This window comes from Polychytrium aggregatum (assembly GCF_025602895.1).
Source record: "Polychytrium aggregatum strain JEL109 chromosome Unknown BJ171scaffold_44, whole genome shotgun sequence".
Taxonomy (NCBI): domain Eukaryota; kingdom Fungi; phylum Chytridiomycota; class Chytridiomycetes; order Polychytriales; genus Polychytrium; species Polychytrium aggregatum.
Genome location: NW_026516246.1, coordinates 168,391 through 187,431, shown reverse-complemented (window position 1 = coordinate 187,431; position 19,041 = coordinate 168,391). Strand labels below are relative to the sequence as shown.

General features: G+C 56.3%; 6 protein-coding genes across 6 annotated transcripts; 1 reads left to right on the top strand and 5 right to left on the bottom strand.

Moving 5' to 3' along the window:
- Window positions 1–30: 30 nt before the first annotated feature.
- BJ171DRAFT_570767 (uncharacterized protein) lies at window positions 31–1,260 on the bottom strand (the record flags this gene model as incomplete). Its single annotated transcript, XM_053113656.1, has 5 exons — window positions 1,136–1,260; window positions 983–1,065; window positions 590–837; window positions 218–461; window positions 31–95 (listed from the first exon to the last, which is right to left on the bottom strand). Coding segments are annotated over exons 1-5 (654 nt in total), but the record flags the coding sequence as incomplete, so codon positions are not given.
- A 9,669-nt stretch (window positions 1,261–10,929) lies between these two features.
- On the bottom strand, window positions 10,930–11,397 carry BJ171DRAFT_428137 (Sel1 domain protein; the record flags this gene model as incomplete). The annotated part of the gene is made up of 1 exon (XM_053107844.1): window positions 10,930–11,397. A coding segment is annotated over one exon (468 nt), but the record flags the coding sequence as incomplete, so codon positions are not given.
- A 199-nt stretch (window positions 11,398–11,596) lies between these two features.
- On the bottom strand, window positions 11,597–12,789 carry BJ171DRAFT_223220 (uncharacterized protein). The gene is made up of 2 exons (XM_053106511.1): window positions 12,522–12,789; window positions 11,597–12,393 (listed from the first exon to the last, which is right to left on the bottom strand). The coding sequence occupies exons 1-2, from the start codon at window positions 12,556–12,558 to the stop codon at window positions 11,756–11,758; spliced, it is 675 nt and encodes a 224-aa protein (XP_052963025.1). The 5' UTR covers window positions 12,559–12,789; the 3' UTR covers window positions 11,597–11,755.
- Window positions 12,790–13,084: 295 nt separating this feature from the next.
- BJ171DRAFT_520029 (thioredoxin-like protein) lies at window positions 13,085–14,320 on the top strand. The gene is made up of 4 exons (XM_053112398.1): window positions 13,085–13,413; window positions 13,515–13,609; window positions 13,847–13,892; window positions 14,047–14,320. Exons 1-4 carry the CDS (start codon window positions 13,193–13,195, stop codon window positions 14,186–14,188), a joined length of 504 nt encoding a protein of 167 aa, XP_052963024.1. The 5' UTR covers window positions 13,085–13,192; the 3' UTR covers window positions 14,189–14,320.
- A 64-nt stretch (window positions 14,321–14,384) lies between these two features.
- BJ171DRAFT_520028 (uncharacterized protein) lies at window positions 14,385–16,002 on the bottom strand. Its single transcript, XM_053112397.1, has one exon. The coding sequence runs from the start codon at window positions 15,844–15,846 to the stop codon at window positions 14,488–14,490; it is 1,359 nt and encodes a 452-aa protein (XP_052963023.1). The 5' UTR covers window positions 15,847–16,002; the 3' UTR covers window positions 14,385–14,487.
- A 27-nt stretch (window positions 16,003–16,029) lies between these two features.
- BJ171DRAFT_428113 (ras guanine nucleotide exchange factor domain-containing protein) lies at window positions 16,030–16,980 on the bottom strand (the record flags this gene model as incomplete). Its single annotated transcript, XM_053107843.1, has 1 exon — window positions 16,030–16,980. A coding segment is annotated over one exon (951 nt), but the record flags the coding sequence as incomplete, so codon positions are not given.
- Window positions 16,981–19,041: the final 2,061 nt, after the last annotated feature.

The window sequence follows — 19,041 nt, the reverse complement described above, 5'->3', positions numbered from 1 at the left end:
TTGATGATGCGGGTCGACCACATGTAGACGGGCTGGACGGTCACCGGGCGGCCGGTGGTGGCCGACTCTCGCATCCGACGCAGGGCATGCTGGACCTGAGTGTGAGTGTGAGTGTGAGTGTGAGTGTGAGTGTGAGTGTAAGTGTGAGTGTGAGTGTGGGGACTATTGAGTGCAAGTGCATCGACATGGATGCTCGGCCAACCGCTCGCTTGCTCACCTCCAGGAACTGGTTGTCTGGCTTGAGGTGTGCCTCGCGGGTGCGGCTCAGTCCCCGCTCCGACAGAACCAGCACAATGACCTGCGAGTTGACCAGGCCGTTGATGAAGCCCGTCTCCCAGTTCATGGCATCGACGAGACACAGCTGGTCGAGGTACGGACACAGGTTCTTGTCGTATTGGCTGGACGACTTGAGGGCGGCGTAGAGCTTGATTGCGGGCATCTCGTCGCTGAAGACTCGATAGCTGGGCAAAGAGGCGATGGTCAGTGGGCACTCTGGATGTCGATGTTGCCAGTGCAGACATGGACATGGATTGATGATCAACCGGCTGGAGTGCAGACACCCCACACTGCACCACAGGCATCGCCGCACCTGATGAACACCTCGTGGTCCCTGTTGCCCAGCTGGCACTTCCATCCCCTCGTCAGCGGAGGCGGTCTGTATCGGACCACAGGGAGAACAGCGCTCTCGCTGCCATCGGGTGTCTTGGATGGCGGTGGCTCGCTCTTGTGGACGACAACAGGCGACTCGGTGTTCTGGCGCTGGGCTCGCTGGATCTTCTTGATGGCGCCGAGCTTGAGCCCGATCTGCTTCATCTCTGGCTCGGTCAGAGAGAGGACCTGGACAGGCAGCCGTTGTTCAGCAACAATGTCTAGATGGCCAGGGGCATCGACGGCCGCAGTGTCGGCGACATTCCATCGCCAGCACGGACATCGCCAACCATCGAGTGCATCATGCCATCGGCGACCGAGCCAAGCAACCCACCAGGTCGGTGCTGTCGATCTCGTTGTCGACCAGGAGGGTCTTGTTCCTGGCGAGATCGTGCTTGTCCAGGAAGGCATCAAAGTCTGGCACAAGGGTCAGCAGCAGACATTGCCGTCACCTGCCATCGGTGATGCATCATCAACAGAGGCTCACCTGTGGCTGCAGACATGGCACGCTGGCTGCTGGATGGGATGTGCGGACGGATCGATGAAAGAATCGATGGAAAGCTGGATGGGCTGGAGGTTGACAGATGGAGACGAGGGAGAGGCACCGAACATTGGGCCAAGCGGAAAGCGCGTGCCAAGTGGGCGACCAAGCACCGTCCCCGTTCGGAATCGAGAACGTGACAACCCAGAGCGAATCTGTCAAAGGGACTGATTCAAGGATCGGTCCTGAGCCCGCTGATGTTCAGCGTGTTCATCGACGACCTCCCTGGGAAACTCCGGGCAGACGGTGGAACAACCCTAACCACCACCCGAGGACGAGCCGTCCAGGTCAACTCACTGTGGTTTGCCGACGATGGGGGTGCTCATCTGCCGCCCCAACCAGACCCAGCGCCTCCTCGACATCTGCGAGGCCCACAGCATCGAGAATCGATACCAGTTCTCGCCCCCGAAGTGCGAGGTGATGTTCACCGAACAGCACCCAGAGAAGGATGCCAAGGTGCACCTGCACGGCAAGGAGCTGCCAGTCGCCAAGGAGTTCCGGTACCTCGGAGCCATCGTCGACATCAACGGCTTCAGGATGGACCGCCAGATCCAGAACCTCACCCACAAGGCTAGAGGTGCCGCCGACAAGCTGGTGAAGCACGGAATGAGCTTGGGTTGATACTCGGCCAAGACGGTGACGAGGGTGTTCAAGACCTTCGTTCGGCCCATGCTCGAGTATGGACTGACTCTCGAAGTGCTCACGAAGCAGCAAGCCGTGACACTCAGACCAGACGGATGCACTATTTGTATATTGGATGTATTGGATGTATTGGATGTATTGGATGTATTGGATGTATTGGATGTATTGGATGTATTGGATGTATTGGATGTATTGGATGTATTGGATGTATTGGATGTATTGGATGTATTGGATGTATTGGATGTATTGGATGTATTGGATGTATTGGATGTGTTGGATGTGTTGGATGTACTGAATATCAAATACAACACCACCACACTTCCCCATCACTGAAACCACTTTGCAAGTGCACTCTTTGGTATCATGGTGTCTGGGATGGGTGATGGCACGGTTTGCTTGGCTGCTTGCATATTCAGTGCTGTGACAGAATCCTTGGAATATGGCAATCAGGAAGGGCTCGGAATCAGGGCCACTTGCCGAGTTGCTCGAGGTTGAAGCTGGCATATCGGAATCCCTGCTCAGCGGACTTGCGATACCAGAAAACGGCGGTATTGGCGTCCTCGGGGACACCAGCGTCAACCTGGTAGCAAAGGCCGAGATAATCTTGTCCGTATCAATTGCCCTGCTCGACCGATGACGATACCACTCGACTGCCTTGGTGTAGTCCTCGGTGACTCCATGTCCCCAGTAGAAGCACCAACCAACCATCCACTGCCCGTTGGAGTTGCCTTGGCTGGCCGACTTGCTGTACCACTCGAATGCCATGCGTCTGTCTACTGATTTTCCTCGGGCCCAGTAGTAGCAGCTTCCGATCCAAAACTGGCTGTCGCTGTGGCCTTCGTTGGCGAGCTGCTCAAGTATGGATGTTGCTTTCATTTTGTTCTTGGCGGTTCCGAATCCATGAAACAAGCACAGCCGCGAGATGTCTGCACAGCCAGTCTCTATCTGATCCAAGCTGGCACAGCTCGAAGAACTTGCGAGATGCGGGCAAGTCACTATTGATGCTGTACCACCCCGCCGAAAAACACTCGGTCTCCCCAAGCTTGAATTCATCCGATTGGTTGTCTCAGATGATCTTGACACCTTTCTGCTTGTCCTGAACGGTACCCCGGCCGAGGTAGTGCAGCCAACCGACCATATGGGTGGAGATGGGTTTGGTGATCGGATCGATAGACTTGGTGCTGACATCCCGCCAGTGATCGAGAGCAGCGACATCGCTCTGTTCGACACCATGACCGATGGATGAGAACCAGGCCTTGGTGAGGCCCCGGTTGATACCGATGCCATCGTGATAGCATCCAGCCAGTTGGAACTGTGCGATTGGATGGCTTGTTTTGGCGGCATTCTTCAGTTGGCGGAAGATTCGCTGGCGGATGGCTGCCTGCTTGGATTCGTTTTCAAACTGCTGATTGTCGAGATCGGTTTGGAGGATCTGTGCCAGGAAGTACGAGGCAGCAGCGTTTCCCCGGTCTGAGCAACGAGCCAGGATCGGTCGGTTGTCTCTTGATCATCGCAGTGCAGCGAGATGGCAATCTGGTCACTTGGTATGGGCCAATCTGAATCTGTCCGTCTGGATCGCACAGTCCGTTTGGATCGCACAGTCCGTCTTCTGGCACCGTTGTGGAAGCGAGGCAGCTTGGAGCTCAGAAGAGCCTGGGCGCATCTACACACATTCAAATGAATGCTGGGCGATATCGGGCATCGACGAGGTTGTTCTGGCTTCAGCTTGGCTTTGGTGGGTGGCAGATGACGTGTGGTTGAAGCAGGCTCGTTCATGCTGGCCATGTTGACGGAGACAGGAAGGAAGGAAGTGGGCGATGGCGATGGAGATAGACAGGAGACAGAGAGGGAAGTTGTGGAGAAGCAAGTCGAGCACTGGCAAGCCAAGCACACACACACATGTGCGTATTGAGTGCTCGTCCAATCAAAGTCGGAGCTGAATCAATCCTGGAATCGAAAGCAAGTCGAACATATCATCCAGTCTTGTCCGGTGGTCGGTGAACGACTGGTGTCGACGATGATTCTAGCGTCTCGTTGGCTCAAACATCAGTGATGCGGTTATGTGATTGGATGTGGGTGTGCTGTTCAACAGCGAGACCAGGACTCTCGTGTTGCCAATATCACAGACATGGTGAATGTGTGTGTGGAACAGTTACGGATGGATCGATGCAAACGACGAGCCCAGGTTGGCTGGAGATGCAAGTGAAGCTCCGGAGTCACATTCTGCAGGGATTGACAAGATATCACCATAGTTCGAGCTGATGTGATGCTTACACAGCCGAACTGCGCACCTGATCACACACTGAGAACGCGGCTGTTGTGGACAAATGTGCTGCCCAAGATCCAGGAATAGCGATGCAGGCATATTCGATTGATCACGAGCCGTACCACACATTGATTTGATGTATCATGGCTGACAGATGGACCATGGGTGGAAAAACTCTCCCACTGACCAAGGACAACTGGATCGGAGTGTATGAGGGCAGGGTTGGAAGGAATGCTAACAGCTACATGATCCGGCTTTTCTTATTGTTGTGGCCATGGTCAGAGGGCTTCTTGCGAGAGGACCCTGCAATCGAGGATCCGAGTGGTTGGCATTGCTGACCAATCTTTTTTTCAATATCAGCAATGCCGATCTCAGCCTCTTTGATATCTTTGTGCTCGGGATTCTTGATGGTCTGGGTCCAAATGTCCAAAGCTTCCTGGCACAAGCCGAGTGCGTTGGCGTATTCCCCTTGAGCGTTGGACACATCACCCAGATTTCTGAGGGTCGTGGCAATCTCAGGGTGCTTCCGATTTTTGTAGACATTTGTGAAGATATCCAAGGCTTCTTGGAGCATGCTTTGTGATTCGGAGAGCTGTCCTTGGAGAAACTTGAGTTTGCCATGAGCATCGAGGGTCCACGCAACATGCACATGTTGCCGAGTTTTGAAGGCCTTGACAAAGACACCCAATGCCTCGAGATAGCTGAATTCAGCCAGTTCGTAATTGCCTTGGATGCGAGCCACATTCCCGAGGCGACGGATCGTTATAGCGACATCAGGATGCTCTCGTGTTCCATAGACCTTGGTGTGTATGTCGAGCGCCTCCTGGTAGCACTTGAGGGCGGTCTCGTACTTGCCTTGAGACGAGGCGACACTGCCCATGTTGGCGATTGTGGTGGCTACCGAGGGATGTTCCCGCGTGCCATAGATCTTGATCTTGATGTCGAGTGCCTCCTGGTAACGTTCGAGGGCGGCCTCGTAGTCGCCTTGGGCGGAGGCGATATCCCCGAGACAATGGATCGCCGTGGCTACTGAGGGGTGTTTTCGTGTTCCGTAGGCAGTGGCCATGATATCCAATGCTTCTCGGTAGTGCTCGAGGGCGGCCTCGTAATTGCCTTGGGAAGAGGCAATATCCCCGAGGCATTGGATCGTGGCGGCGACATCAGGGTGTTCCCGTGTGCCATAGATCACGGTCTCGATCCCCAACACTTCTTGATAGTACTTGAAGGCAGTTTCGTAGTCACCTTGGGATGATGCGATATTGCCCAACTGATGTATCGTGACAGCGATATCGGGGTGTTCCCGTGTGCCATAGATCACGGTCTCGATCCCCAACACTTCTTGATAGTACTTGAAGGCAGTTTCGTAGTCACCTTGGGATGATGCGATATTGCCTAACTGATGTATCGTGACAGCGATATCGGGGTGTTCTCGTGTGCCATATACCTTGATCTTGATGTCGAGTGCTTCTTGATAGTGCTTGAGAGCGACTTCGTAGTTGCCTTGGGCGGAGGCGACGTTTCCCATCTGATGGATCGTGGCGGCTACCGAGGGATGTTCCTGTGTACCAAAGACCTTTACCATGATTCCAAGTGCATCTTGGTAGTATCTGAGGGCGGTTTTATAGTCACCTTGGGTTTCGGCGACGTTTCCCAACTGGTGTATCGTGGCTGCGACTTCAGGGTGTTCTTGTGAGCCGTAGAATTCGATGCATTTGGCAAGATGCTGCTCATATAGCTCCATCGCCTGGGTGTAGGACCCGCGTTTGTCCGCTATCTGAGCAATGCGATATTCGACTACTTGATGAATGTCCGCGGTATACCCATCTGCTGCCACCACCGCCGAAAATTCCTCAAGATGCTCCAAGTACGGATATGCATCCACCAGCAGAGATTCGGTTAGCTCAATCAGAGCTTCACCCGCTGCATCTTCAATCGCCTCGGCATTCAGTTCACTGTGTGCTTGGACATACTCTCGAGCCACTTGCTGGGTGAGCGAGTGGGTCGAGTACTGTCCCTCGGCTCCACTTCGGAGGAGACCACTCTGGACCACCATTTTGATCAGAGCCGTCACTGTGGACAAGCCACTGGTCAGTTCCATGCATAAACACCATCAACTGCACTTCGATCCACTCAACTCACCTTCGATCTTGAACTCCATCTTCTGTGCAATCTCCTTGATCAACTCAAACTGCATGTTGGCCGGCGCCACCAGACTGAGGGCACCGAACAGCCTGGCTGCCTCGATGCCCTCGTCCCCTCGCTTCATCAGCGAGTCCAGCGACAGATCCACAATCACCTTGAGCGACGACCGCGTGTCGTCCTCGCCATCCTGCAGCTCCAATGCTCCTGCAAACGTGGCCTCGAGCTCCGACAGGGGAGTGTCGTAGTTCTCGGCAAACGTCATGAATGTCTGGATGACGAGTGGATATCCACTGATCTTGGCCACGATGCTGTCGAGGGATTTCCTGGCCTCGTCCGACACAAGTCGCTGGACAATCATTGGCGACGACGACATGATGTAGTCGAACGTGGTTTTGTCGTCCCAGTTGACGAGCCGGAGCAGATCGTGCTGAAAGCTCGGTGCCTTGGTCTCAAGAGCACTGGTGAACGCACCAGGAGGCAGCGAGGCCAGCCGGGTCGTCACCACCACATCGCCGCTGAACCCGACCGACTTGGAGTGCTCAAACACAGAGTCGACCACGCCGATGTCATCGACATTGTCGAGCACCAGGAGATAGCCGTGAGTGTTGGCGAGGAACCTCGAGGCATGTTCCTTGATCTCATCGGGCTTGATGCCAGGGAACATGTCGATGAGTCCATCGAGGGCAGTCGACTCGGTCGAGCAGTTGACCCAGAAGACCTGGGGGTACTGTGGCTTGATGCCAATGGTCTCGGCTTTGATGACATGGAGGTCGTCCTTGTTGCTCGCATTCAGAATGCCCATCATGAAGAACAGGATCTGGACAGCCAGGACGGACTTGCCCATGCCACCCATGCCAGAGATGACGGCACGGCCAGTCAGAGTGAGTTGCTTGAGCAGGGTGTCGAGGTGGACGGGATCGAATCGGAACTTGGAGTCACAGAAGAGCGAGTCGAGGACCTGGCGAGTGCTATCATCCACTTGAACTGGATGGACGAGGCTGAGGAGGCGGTAGATTCGCTTGTGCATCTGGTCGGGGCGGAAGCCAAAGGACTGGATGCGTTTGATTCTGTCGAGGGTCTGCTTGAGGGGGGCAAAAGCAGGGTCGCCGGGGAGGGACACCATGTACGGCAAGAAGGGAGTGAAGACATCCACGCCGTCCTTGGTTTCCTTGGTGGCGATTCCGAGGGGAAGGACAGGGAGGGAGCGTTTGGCATCCTTGAGATCGAGGGCGGTCTTGATCTCAAGCAGAACGCTGTCCTCCTGGCCGGCGAGAGTGTTCTCAATTATGGGTGTAAACGATTCCAGACTGAGGAGCAGGAAGACGACTTTGCTGGTGGGGAGGGCACTGATAGAACTGGCTGGAGGGTCGCTGGGATTGTTGAGGCAGTCGACATCGTGGAAGACGGAAAGGGGTTTGCCATATCGACGGAGGGCGACCGAGGTGAGCACCTCCTTCAGAGCCTGGACAGTGTCGGCATCAGTCTGGGCACGGTATGAGAGGAACAAATCGTGGTCGGTGCCGTGGGCCGGGCAGGAATAGAGTTGGTTGCTGGTGGCCTGCATGCCGGATGATGTCTATTGTGGGAATAGAGCAACGAGTGCAGCCCAAGCAAAGCCGGCGGTCACACCAGATGCCGTCAGCGATCCGATCCACGTGAGCGACACGGCGTCATGTGCCATGTCCTCGTGCGCAGCACAAACAACCGAACACCGCCACATCGGCATCCCTGGCGGAAGAGGGGCGAGTCATGGAGGAAATGACTCCCGAGACTCCTCTCCTGTCATCCTCCAACCACATCATTGCCTTTCCCCCAGGTTTCATTTCCATCCGTCCATCTCCTTCAAGATGACCAGCAAGCTCCTTATCCACGGGCGTCAGGACAGACCACCATGGTACATCTCGCCCAGCGACATCACCGACCGCTCAGCCAGCCCCATCGGCCGTGGTGGGTTTGGTGGGGTGTTCACTGGCAGCTACTTTGGCACCCAAGTCGCCATCAAGCAGCTTCTCGGCGCTCCAAACGACCCCGAGCTCGCCAGCTACCACCATGAGATCGAGGTTTGGCAGAATCTCAGCCACCCCCACGTCCTCCCACTCCTCGGAGCCTGCGACAAGGGCGACGCCGGCGAAAAGATCACTCCGTTCATGGTCTCTCCGTTCATGCCAAACGGCACGCTTCGTGACTATGTGGCCAACAACAACATTTCCCTCGAGAAGAAACTCAGTCTCTTGTACCAGGTTGCGTCGGCCCTGGCCTATCTGCACGCCAGAAGCATCATCCACGGCGACCTCAAGGCAGCCAACGTCCTCTTGGACAAATCCTTCCAGGCCATCGTCACCGACTTTGGCTTGTCCAGAACCAAGCACACCTCGGCCTCGATGAACCCCAATCGAAATGGCGGCTCGACCAGTGGCACCGAGGGATACATGGCTCCCGAGATGCTCGACGATAAGAATCCGACTGGCACCACGATGATGACCGATGTTTATGCCTTCGCCATCACCATGTACGAAGTACTGAACAATGCCGATCCGGTTTGGGTTTCCAACGATGGTCAAGCGATGAAAGGCGAAGCTATCAGGGGGTTGGTCTGCAATGGCCAGAGACCCTCCCGATTCGATGGCATCCCCGACGACATCTGGTTGCTCGTCGAACAGTGCTGGCACCAAGACCCATCCATGCGTCCCACCTTTGGGGACATCGCGTCGATTCTCGCTCCCTTCGAAGATGTTACTTCATTCCCGATTCCCGCCGACACCGCCAGCTCTGCGTCGCCACGTCGACTCGAGTCCCCGACTCTGGCCCAGAGACTCACCACCGGCTATGGCCTCCCGCGGGCAGTGATCATGGGTATCCAGCGGGGTGACGCCGACGCCCATATCACTGCCGCCCACACGATGTCGGACGGCAAGCCGGCCAATGACCCTGCCTGGACAACTGCCGCCGAGCTGTATCAGGCAGCCGCCGACAAGGGGAGTGTCGAGGCCGCCTCCGAGCTTGCATGGCTGCATTTCACTGGCATCGGCATCACCAAGAGCGACACTGAGGCCTTCGCCTACTGGCAAGTTGTTCATAACAAGGCGAAGGACGCCACCATGAAACCCATTGCCACATTCATGATGGGCTGGTGCTGCTATCTTGGCCGTGGAACTCGCCAAGACGAACCCAGGGCCAACCAACTCCTGCGCGAGAGCAAGACTGCCGAGTTTCCGTATGGCGAGAGCTCAATCCACGGACTGGAAACGCAATGTTCCTCCTCGACTGCCGCTCGATTCTTCGGCTTGTGCCAACTCGGAACGGAGCACGACTGGTTCTGCAAGCACCTGGCTGCACGTTGCTTGATCGGCGGCTTTGGAGCCGACAAAGACCCGCAACTCGCCGTGCGGTTGCTGCAAGTACTTGCGGACCAAGGTCATGCCATCAGTCAGTATGCACTTGCTGATTGCTACCTGGGGGGTCTTGGCGTTCCTCAAGATGACGCCAAGGCTGTTGAACTGTATCGCCGAGGTGCAGCTCAAGGTCACTTGTGGTCGATTCTGAATGTTGGGCTCCGCTATGCGAACAGTCAAGGTGTCACCCAGGACGATGGCCAGGCTGTCGAGTGGTATCGCAGGGCTGCCGAGATGGGAATGGCGGCTGCACAGAACCAACTGGGGTTTTCCTACTACAACGGCAAAGGTATCACTCAAGACTATGCCAAGGCTGTCGAGTGGTTCACCAAATCTGCTGATCAGGGCAATGTATGGGGCCAAACCGGTCTTGGTAACTGCTACTACCACGGGCATGGTGTCGTCCAAGACCATGCCAAAGCTGTCGAGTGGCTCACCAAAGCCGCCAATCAGGGGAATGCAATAGCCCAAACCGGTCTTGGTAACTGCTACCGTGATGGCGAAGGAGTAATCCAGGATTATACAAAGGCCGCTGAATGGTTCACCAGGGCTGCCAATCAGGGAAATGCAGTTGCTCAGAACAATCTCGGTAACTGCTATTACAAAGGTGAAGGTGTCGCCCAGGACTATGCCAAGACTCTCGAGTGGTTCACCAAGGCTGCCAATCAAGGAAATGCAGTTGCTCAGAACAACCTTGGTAACTTCTATCACAATGGCAGAGGTGTCACCAAGAGCATCGAGACTGCCCGACACTGGTACCGTAAAGCGGCTGACCAGGGTAACATAACCGCCCAAAACAACCTCGCCAAACTAGGCGGGGGCTGCAATATCCAGTGACCCCCCTCTATGTTCTCAATGTATTGCACCGCCGTTGCTGCGATTTGTATCCGTTTACGAGAGGTGTATTGATCCAAGGCAAATGGTCATCAGTACCACGCGATACCCGGCAATGGATGAACTAAAGTAAGCAAGCAAGCTCGTGCACCCTGTTGCGGCTCTCACGGGCTCTCCACCCTACACGACGAACAATGCCGAGTTTGTGGATTCCAAGTTATTCGATGTTTCTTTTGGTTGATGAACACCATCAGTTGTTATGGGTAGCATTGTGTGTATACTTGTATGTGTTGAGTTTGAAAAACATCATCAATCAGCCGATATCGACCGATCGTAGCCACTCTGCAAGTCCATTGATTGGTATTTTGGTGTCTGGGAGGGTGATGGTGCGGTTTGGTAAGTTGCTTGCATATTCAGCGCTGTGACAGAATCCTTGGAATATGACAATCGGGGCGGGCTCGGGATCAGGGCCACTGGCCAAGCCACTGGAGGCTATTGATGGCCCAATCGAGACCTTGGTCGGCGGATTTGCGATACCAGAAGATGGAGGTGTCAATATTCTTTGGGACCCCCCGACCATATTGGAAGCAGTCGCCAAGAAAATCTTGTGCGTAGCGATTACCCTGCGCGGCCGATTTGCGATACCACTCGATTGCCTTGGTTTCATCCTCGGTGGCTCCAACCCCGTGGTAGTAGCAGCGACCAACCCTCCATTGCCCATAAGAATTGCCTTGTTTCGCAGATTTACTGAACCACTCGAAAGCCTTCCCAAAACCTTGCGACACTCCTCGACCATAGCGATAGCACCTTCCGATCCACAACTGGCTATCGCTATGGCCTTCGTTGGCGAGGTGTTCGAATATGCGCGCAGCTTTGTTCTGGTCATTCGAGATTCCAAGTCCGTTCGCCAAACACACGGCCATTAGATGTCTGCAAAGCCAGTCACGATCTGATCCTTGTTGGCAAAATTCGAAGAATTTATGAGTTGCGGGTGAGTCGGACGGACCTTGATCCCAATCCCAAATGTGTTGGCCTCCCCAAGGTTGAACTCATCCGATTGATTCTCTCGGATGATCTTGACACCCTTACGAACATCACGCACAGTACCTCGACCGAGGTAGTGCATCCATCTCGATACCACAACCCCCACGTGGCCTGAAGTAGTCAACTCGATATTTCTGCCGGATACCCATGAGATAGACACTCAGGGAGACGATTTGACCCACTTGGTCGTCGTTGGCCGAGCATACGACAGCGTGTTTTGTCCGAACAAGACGTCCCACCGTCATTTCAACGCGCCGCATCCTGACCGTCACAATCCTGTTCGTACTCCAGCTCCTCGAGAAGAAGAGCCTCAGCGATATCGTCGACATACAAAGTGCTGTCTTCGGGCACGCTCTGCTGTTGTGACTGGCCGTTGGGTCCGCTTCGCTCGCCATCTTCCGTGGTGTCTGCACAGTCTCTTTCGTCGCCCTCCGAAGGATTCTCGGGATACGTAATCATGCTGGAGACGATGACTTGAGGACTGTCCTGAGGCTCGGCACCGTGCAACAGCGGCTCAGCAACGGTTTTGATGTAGTCCTCGCTCTGCGCGTCGTTCTGGAACTGGAGTTGTCGGGGCCACTGCGACTCTGCCTCGAACTGGGCTCTGCTGCGGACCAGGAAGATGGATTCCGCGGCGTGGATGAGGTATTGGCGGAGCCTCTGGATTGAAACTTGGCTCAGCTTGAACAGAACATACTCGGTTTTTGGTGCCACGTTCTGGGGTGTTGTCGTTTTCCCAGTGTGGCTGTCACCCAGGCTTGAGTGCTGGACTGGATTCCATATACTCGCAGCTGAAGAAGAGCCATGCCAAAACTCCAGCTCAATCGAGTCGAGCGAGCTTGCATCCAACGGTATCGGGGCTCCCTCAAGCACCACGACCAAGGCTGGGCGATATCCCAGGATTCCCGGATGCATGAGAGCCCAGGGTCAAGAGTACGAGTCAGTGATACGCAAAAGTACCGATTCCTGTGCAATTCGCTGTCGCCCAGACACATCACGGCACATGCCTCACCTCCTAGAGCGAGCACGCAGAACAGTAGCGCATTCATCTCGGCTCGTCGGGATTGGAGTCGATAGATGCCTCTCCAGGGCACATGCAACTGTTATATACGCTGGCCGGTGCGGCCAGGCTGTAGACCCTGGCTTGTGGAAGCATGCCAAACAAGTAGGGACCCGGCTTGCCGGTGCTGATGCCAACAGTGCCGATGCCAACAGTGTCGATGCCAACAGTGCCGATGCCAACAGTGCCGATGCCAACAGTGCCGATGGCGACGCTGTGCCCGAGCTTGTTGTTTGGAGCTTTTGCGCGCCCAAATGGTTGTTTGGACATTTGCTGTGGGGACCCTGGCCCTGACATCGCAGTCGTGGCCGATATGCGTCGCCGACTGACACGACCATCGGTGCGGCCGTCGCTTCCGTCTCCGATATCGCACTCGCTTCCGTCGTCGATTCCGTCGTTGGTATCGCCCTCAATTCCGTTGTCGATATCCCTGTCGATATTCCCGTCGATGCATGTGGGGCTTGCAGGCTCCCGTGCCCGTCTGGCGCCGATTGGCGCCGGCCGCCCCCTCCCGTTTTGGCAGTCGCTTGCGGTTGCCTCCACGTCTTTGCTCTGCATCGCCTCGTCCTGCCTTCCCCTCACCCCTCGTCCCCGATCGTGCGAGTTCCCGCATCCCTGTCACCATGCGTCTGCTCCTCCCTATCGCTGTGCTCCTCTCCCTGCTGGCCCTGGTCCTGGCCGCCGAGAAGAACGTCAAGATGGTCTCCCGCGAGGAGATGGACCAGCTTGCCAAGGAGGCCGACGACCAGATCACCTTCCTGACCCCCGAGACCTTTGCCCCTGCCGTTGAGAAGGGCGTCTGGCTTGTCTTTTATGGCGCACGCTGGTGCAAGTACTGCAAGAGGTACGGCCGCGCGAATCCACACGGCTGTGCATCCGCCGCGAGCGAGATGTTCATCCCAGAACGGAAGATATTGAGCTCTCGTCTTTCCTATCGTGTCCTAGGCTCACTCCCCGCTGGCTCAAGCTCCAGCGCAAAGTCGCCGACGTCAAGCCCGACGACTTTAGTGTCGCCAAGGTTGATTGCACTGACGAGTCAGGTAATCCGTCGCCTCCTCCCTCAGCGGGCACATGTGCTGTTTCAGAATTGTGTCGCAATATCCCGAATGTCCATCGAGGACTTGCACCCGACTTATCGGCATCTTTGCACTTGGATTCGCTCTTGGATTCGCACTTGGATCCTGATGGCGCTCGCATTGTACCGAGTGCTGGCTCGGACTCTACATCTAATCTCCACATTCTAATCCAATCCCCACACCACAACATCAATGGCACAGATTTCTGCTCAAAGAACCATGTTGAGGCTTACCCCACCATTTACCTGTAAGGAGCTGATAAATGTCCTGTTCGCCTATAGTAGTCGAGTCTGTCCTGACGCATATGGATCGGTGCAGTCCACCGTCGATACGCCGCCCGCGGTGTCAGCCCCGAATGCCGCCCTGTGTCGCTGATGCTGATACTGCAACCCACGGCACAGGTACAACAAGGGCAAGCTCGTCGAGGAGTACACTGGCGAAGTCGACTCCAAGTCGCTCATCCGATACGCGCTCGATAAGGCAGAGTACTTTGCTGCTATGGAGATGTACAGACGATCCAAGAACCGCCACGAGGAGCTCTGAGCGGCTGCCTATGGTCCTGGATCCTGGCTGGGTCTATGCACACGCGATCCATCCGTTGTGCAATCTCGCTCGCACGACGATTTGCTCGGCCTTTCACTCGGTCTATGCGCAATATAGTCCCCGTCTCAAGTAGCAGCAGCCCCGTATGAAGTGCATCGCCCTCCTGCGGCTCGTTGGGACGTTGACAAGCAATTGTGTCGCCAGCGATAGCGGAATGTCGTGCTCCAAGAGCCATAGATTTAGTCGCAAAGACAGCGCCGATCGCCAACCGCAGGCCATCAGCCCCGCAAGTCCTGTCATCATGCCCCTCGGCGGTGTGTGCGTCCAAAGAGTGATCCTATGGTCCCCACCCCAGATCGTGGGTCCTCCGCAGAGTTAACGTGAGGCATGAGGGCCTCTGACTCGTTCGGCAGGGACGACAGTGTCGAAGCCGACTGGCTCGGGAGTCCTTCGTGGGCCCTCATAGGGCCTGACGGTGGCCCCGTGGGAAGCTTGCTGACTGAAGCCGCGCCAACATCTGATCCGCTGCCAACGACATGGCCATGGTGCCGAGGCGATTGCATCGGCGGGTTGGGTTTCTTTGGTCCGCTGGCTCCCGATTTAGGCGGCAGCGGGGGTGGTATCGGCGTTTCCATGGTGATGGCCTCATGCGGCTTGATGGACTGCAGTGTCCGATGCGTGGGCACTGCTCCGTGGCCATGGTGCTCGTCTGTCGCCTTTACAGGCAGCGGTGAGTGTGGCGGCTGATAGGCCTTCTCTGGTGAGATGACGAGAACGTTGCTGTGGTGCGAGCCGCTGTGCTTGGTGTAGATCGCTGTGGGTGGCAGATTGCTGGCTGCGACCGGACCAACCGTTGTCTGTGGGCCAAAGAGAGTGCTGCCTGTGTGAGGGGCCGCTGATGACGAAGACGGAGATGGGACGCTTGGGGGGCTGGCCGACGCAACCATATGCGAGAGCGCACGCTGCTTCGGCATCGTCGGCGAGGCATCGGGTTTGATGTTACTCGAATGTCGTCGTCGATGCGGGTGGCTTTCGGGTAGCGGCTGCACCGAGAGCGTCGAGTTGCGAGCAGATCCAGCGACATGTGTCTCTGCTACATTGGTCAGCGACATGTCGCTCGGTTCTGCTACAGACGGCGAGACAGACCGCCGGCGCCGGCCTCCGCTGAGGACACTGTGGACGTCTTTGGAGAAGATGTTTTCGAGCTCGGCAATCAGTGACCCGGCCGGGGACGGCCCATGCCCTGCAGTTGGACCTGTATTGCCTGAAAGGCCGAGTGGAGGTGCGACGCTTGAAACCTCGGGCTGCATTCGGCTGTCCTTAGGATCAGCCGGGTTCAGAATCTTGGCGAGCTTCTCGAGCTTGCTGAGCCGCACCTCGGCCTTGCTCCGTGAGGCAACCGAGCCCGACTTTTTGATCCCGGACTCGCTGGTGATGCTGCTGACGGCCGAGTTGCTCTGGGATGCGTCGACAGAGTGGCTCCGCCGCATCACATCATCAACATCGCTCTGGTCCGGGCTCCATTCACCTTCGCCTTCGCTCGAGTACTCTTGCTCGGCATCATCCAGAGCCCGTCTCTGGCCTCGGTATCGTCCCGACCCGGTCTCTCGGCTCTTGGAAAGCAGGGCCATCATGAGCGCCTGGATCTTCAGAAACATGGCTGAGGCATTCTTTTCGGCCTTCTTGGGCGAGTTGCTGCTGCTGGTCACAGGCAGCGTGGGAGCGACGCCAGCGTCGCCCAAGTCCAGGAGGGGCTTGATCTTGGTGAGCGAGAATATGTCGTATCCGTAGGCATCGCTCTCTGCGACCGTGGCTGGATCCAGCGAGCCAGTGCCGGCAGGCGACTGGGCCGTCGAAGGGGTGTTCGCTGAAGCTGAGCTGGACTTTGGCTCGCGCAGCAGCGACAGCTCGTCGATTTCCTTCTCGCTCACCCATTTTCGAGTCAAGATCCAGTGGGAGGCAAACTGCGACAATGCTTCCTGCTCAAGCTCCTTCTCAGCGGCTTCGTCAGCCCTGCGACCCTTCTTGAACGGTGAGATGGACGGCCCCGAGGTGGCCTGGCTTGCACTTGATTCCGCATAATTGCCATAGTCCGGGCCGGTGCGGTAGTACTCGAGTTGGTCCAGAATCTCCCGGACCCGTTTGTCCGAGGCCAGATCTCCGCCATCCCGTTTGACAACGACGGTGAGATAGGTGAGGTCATGGATGTAGACGCCGAGAAAGGGCACAGCAGGCCGGGTTGTGTTCTTTTTGAGCCACTCCCGGTAGGTCGCATAGTTGTTCTGCTCCGTCACCAGGCTCCAGAGCGACGATAGAGTGGCCTTGGTCTTCTTGGGCACGATGCCCCAGGTCTTTTTGAGCCGGGCCACAGGCGGACCTTGCAGCGCCGATGTGATAGCCTTGAGGGTCTGGATGTTGCGGATCGACAGACAGTAGTCGGCGATCTTGGTCCAGTAGTAGATCATCTTGGCACGATCGTTGGGGGCGGTCGATTCCAGAATCGAAATCTCGATGATGCGGGTGAGATAGTTGAAAAAGTCCGTGGTTGCCTGGATCGAGGGCGAGGGGCTCTGTGGCACTTTGTGTGAGAGCAAGTCGGTCGGCTGCACCTTGGAGAACAGTCCATAGTCGATCAGGGTGAGCTGGTGCGCCATCAGCGCCGCCCCAAGCCCCACAATCACCGTGTAGGAGCTGCTCAGTTGGATGACCTTGGTGACTTCGGCGAGCCTGAGACAATCCAGCTCAAAGCTGGTGATGGGAAAGGCGGCGGAAGGGCTTGGCGACGATGCCATCGCTGCTTTAAGCGGACCCATTACCCCCGATGACTGTTCAAATACCGGCGAGATCGTCGGATCGTAGATGGCAAACTTTTTAAGACATATCTGAGCCTCTGAAATCCGGGGCAGTACTCTATCGGTCAGGTCTTGGAATAGCTTGATGAGCGGCGAGGCGGGAATGTCTGGGGCTGCGCTCACCGTCCTAGCTGCAGGATTGGTCTCGGGCCGCGACTTGTATTCGTCTTTGAAGAACGACGTGAGGTTGGCCTCGGGCGACTTGATCGCTCCAGGCACACCTCCTGGCGATATCGGCTCGCACGCTCTCTCGGTGGATTCAATTTTTGGGATACTGACTGTCAGTTTCTGTCGGGTGTCGTCGGGCTCTGGGCGCATGATTTTCTTGGTGCGGCCTGGGACCTCTCCGGCTGGGATTGCCGAAGCTGATGATATTGACGCCGTGGACGCATTTGCTTCTGCGGATGATTCTGCCGCCTCTACTGTCGCTGTGGTTGCCATCGTTTCTGTCGTTGCTGTTGTTGCTATAGTCGCTGTTGCTGTCGTTGCTGTGGGCGTTGGCAAAGTACTTTTTTCATGGTCATGCGTGTGCTCGACTTTGGTCTCGCTCTCGGCCATGTGTTCCGCCCGCTTTGTCGGTGAAGGCGGCCGCCCCTCACGAACAAGCAGCTCGTCGCGGTCGAGGTTGAGCTTTGCGCTATTGAACAGATTAGGAAACTCGTATTCGAGATTGGCGCCTGTCTCTGGCGACGACTCAAGCTTGAAAGCACTCTCAATATCTTTGCCGGACGATGCGTTGCTTTGGCTTTCCACGGCTAGATCTGGAGCGGCCTTTGCCTCATCTGACGAGACATTTGGATAGTGAGCACGACGAGCCGAAAGAAATGGCGGGGCGCGAGAGTGGAATGGTTTCCGCACTCCAGAGCCGATCCACGAGGCCGATGCCACACCCAAAGTAACGCCGCTGCTGACCAACGGAGCCAAACCCGTTTCTCGTATTCCGGTATCTCGTATTCCGGTATCTCGTATTCCGGTATCTCGTGAATGCCCATCGATACAGGATAGCTCTGTGACGCTGCCCGGACTACTCGTTGGGCGTGGTCGGCCCACCGATGACAAACTAAACCAAACCTCAGCGGTCATTCCCGGACTGCTCACCTTCACGGCCACGGAGGATTTTGGCGACAATGCCGGCGGATCGCTTGCGGTGGCGTTTCTTGTCCTCGTATATCTTCTCCAGTTCGTCTATGCACCTCCGGCAGCAACTAAGCATCGCCATTTGACTGGAGGTGACGAGTGCGCTTCCTTTGTGCCAAAAAAATGTCCGAGTGCGTTATCAGCCGACTGCAGATCCCACCAGACGACCGCCGCAGGATCGCAGCAAGAGTGCGCCTCTACGAATTGACCGGCGTTGCTGGAGACAAGAAATGCGACAAGAAATCTCGTGGCACACGGCAATCGGATACGGCCTACCTGAAGGACCATCAAATTTGATTTCCCGAAGCTCAACCAAGGCGTGGTCCATGATCTGAATCAGTTCCAGATGTGCGTCCTGGCATCGAAAATGGCCCAGATGCGGAAGACCAGTCAGCATGGAGCTTTGGTGGGTCGCACCGCTGGATACGGGCTAGAGGTAGACACACACGATGCCTCAAACACCCGAGCATGCAGAGGGTTCCTGATGAGGCAAGGTGCCGACTGTGTCGGTCGACGACTCCAGTGGACGCTGGCCTATCTTGCAGGAGCGCTTGAGACGACAAACCACCCCAAACATGCCGCATTTACCTCGTAGCGCCGGACGAGGGCCAGCTCGAGCGCATAGTCGATCCGTCTTTGGAGCGAGTCCATCTCGTATCAGCTGTGCTTGTGCGTATCCAAAGTGTATCGCCTTCCCTACTTGCAGTCGCGGGAATCTTATCGAGTGCTGGATGTCGGTCGGAGGAATGGCCAGAGAGAGGCTCCCGTCGAACAAGGCTCACAAATATCCGTGGTTCGTCAGTGCTGCGGTATTGCAAGGGGAGACTCGCGAGCTGAAATGGAGTCACAGGCCGTGCTAGCGAT

Bases quoted from the DNA above. Each gene is read 5' to 3' on its own strand.
- BJ171DRAFT_223220 (XM_053106511.1), bottom strand. From the start codon at position 12,558: ATGAATGCGCTACTGTTCTGCGTGCTCGCTCTAGGAG. The intron at 12,394-12,521 runs GTGAGGCATGTG...GATATCGCCCAG, and splicing joins CTGCGTGCTCGCTCTAGGAG to CCTTGGTCGTGGTGCTTGAG.
- BJ171DRAFT_520029 (XM_053112398.1), top strand. From the start codon at position 13,193: ATGCGTCTGCTCCTCCCTATCGCTGTGCTCCTCTCCCTGCTGGCCCTG. The intron at 13,414-13,514 runs GTACGGCCGCGC...ATCGTGTCCTAG, and splicing joins TGGTGCAAGTACTGCAAGAG to GCTCACTCCCCGCTGGCTCA. The intron at 13,893-14,046 runs GTAAGGAGCTGA...CCCACGGCACAG, and splicing joins GCTTACCCCACCATTTACCT to GTACAACAAGGGCAAGCTCG.
- BJ171DRAFT_520028 (XM_053112397.1), bottom strand. From the start codon at position 15,846: ATGTTTCTGAAGATCCAGGCGCTCATGATGGCCCTGCTTTCCAAGAGC.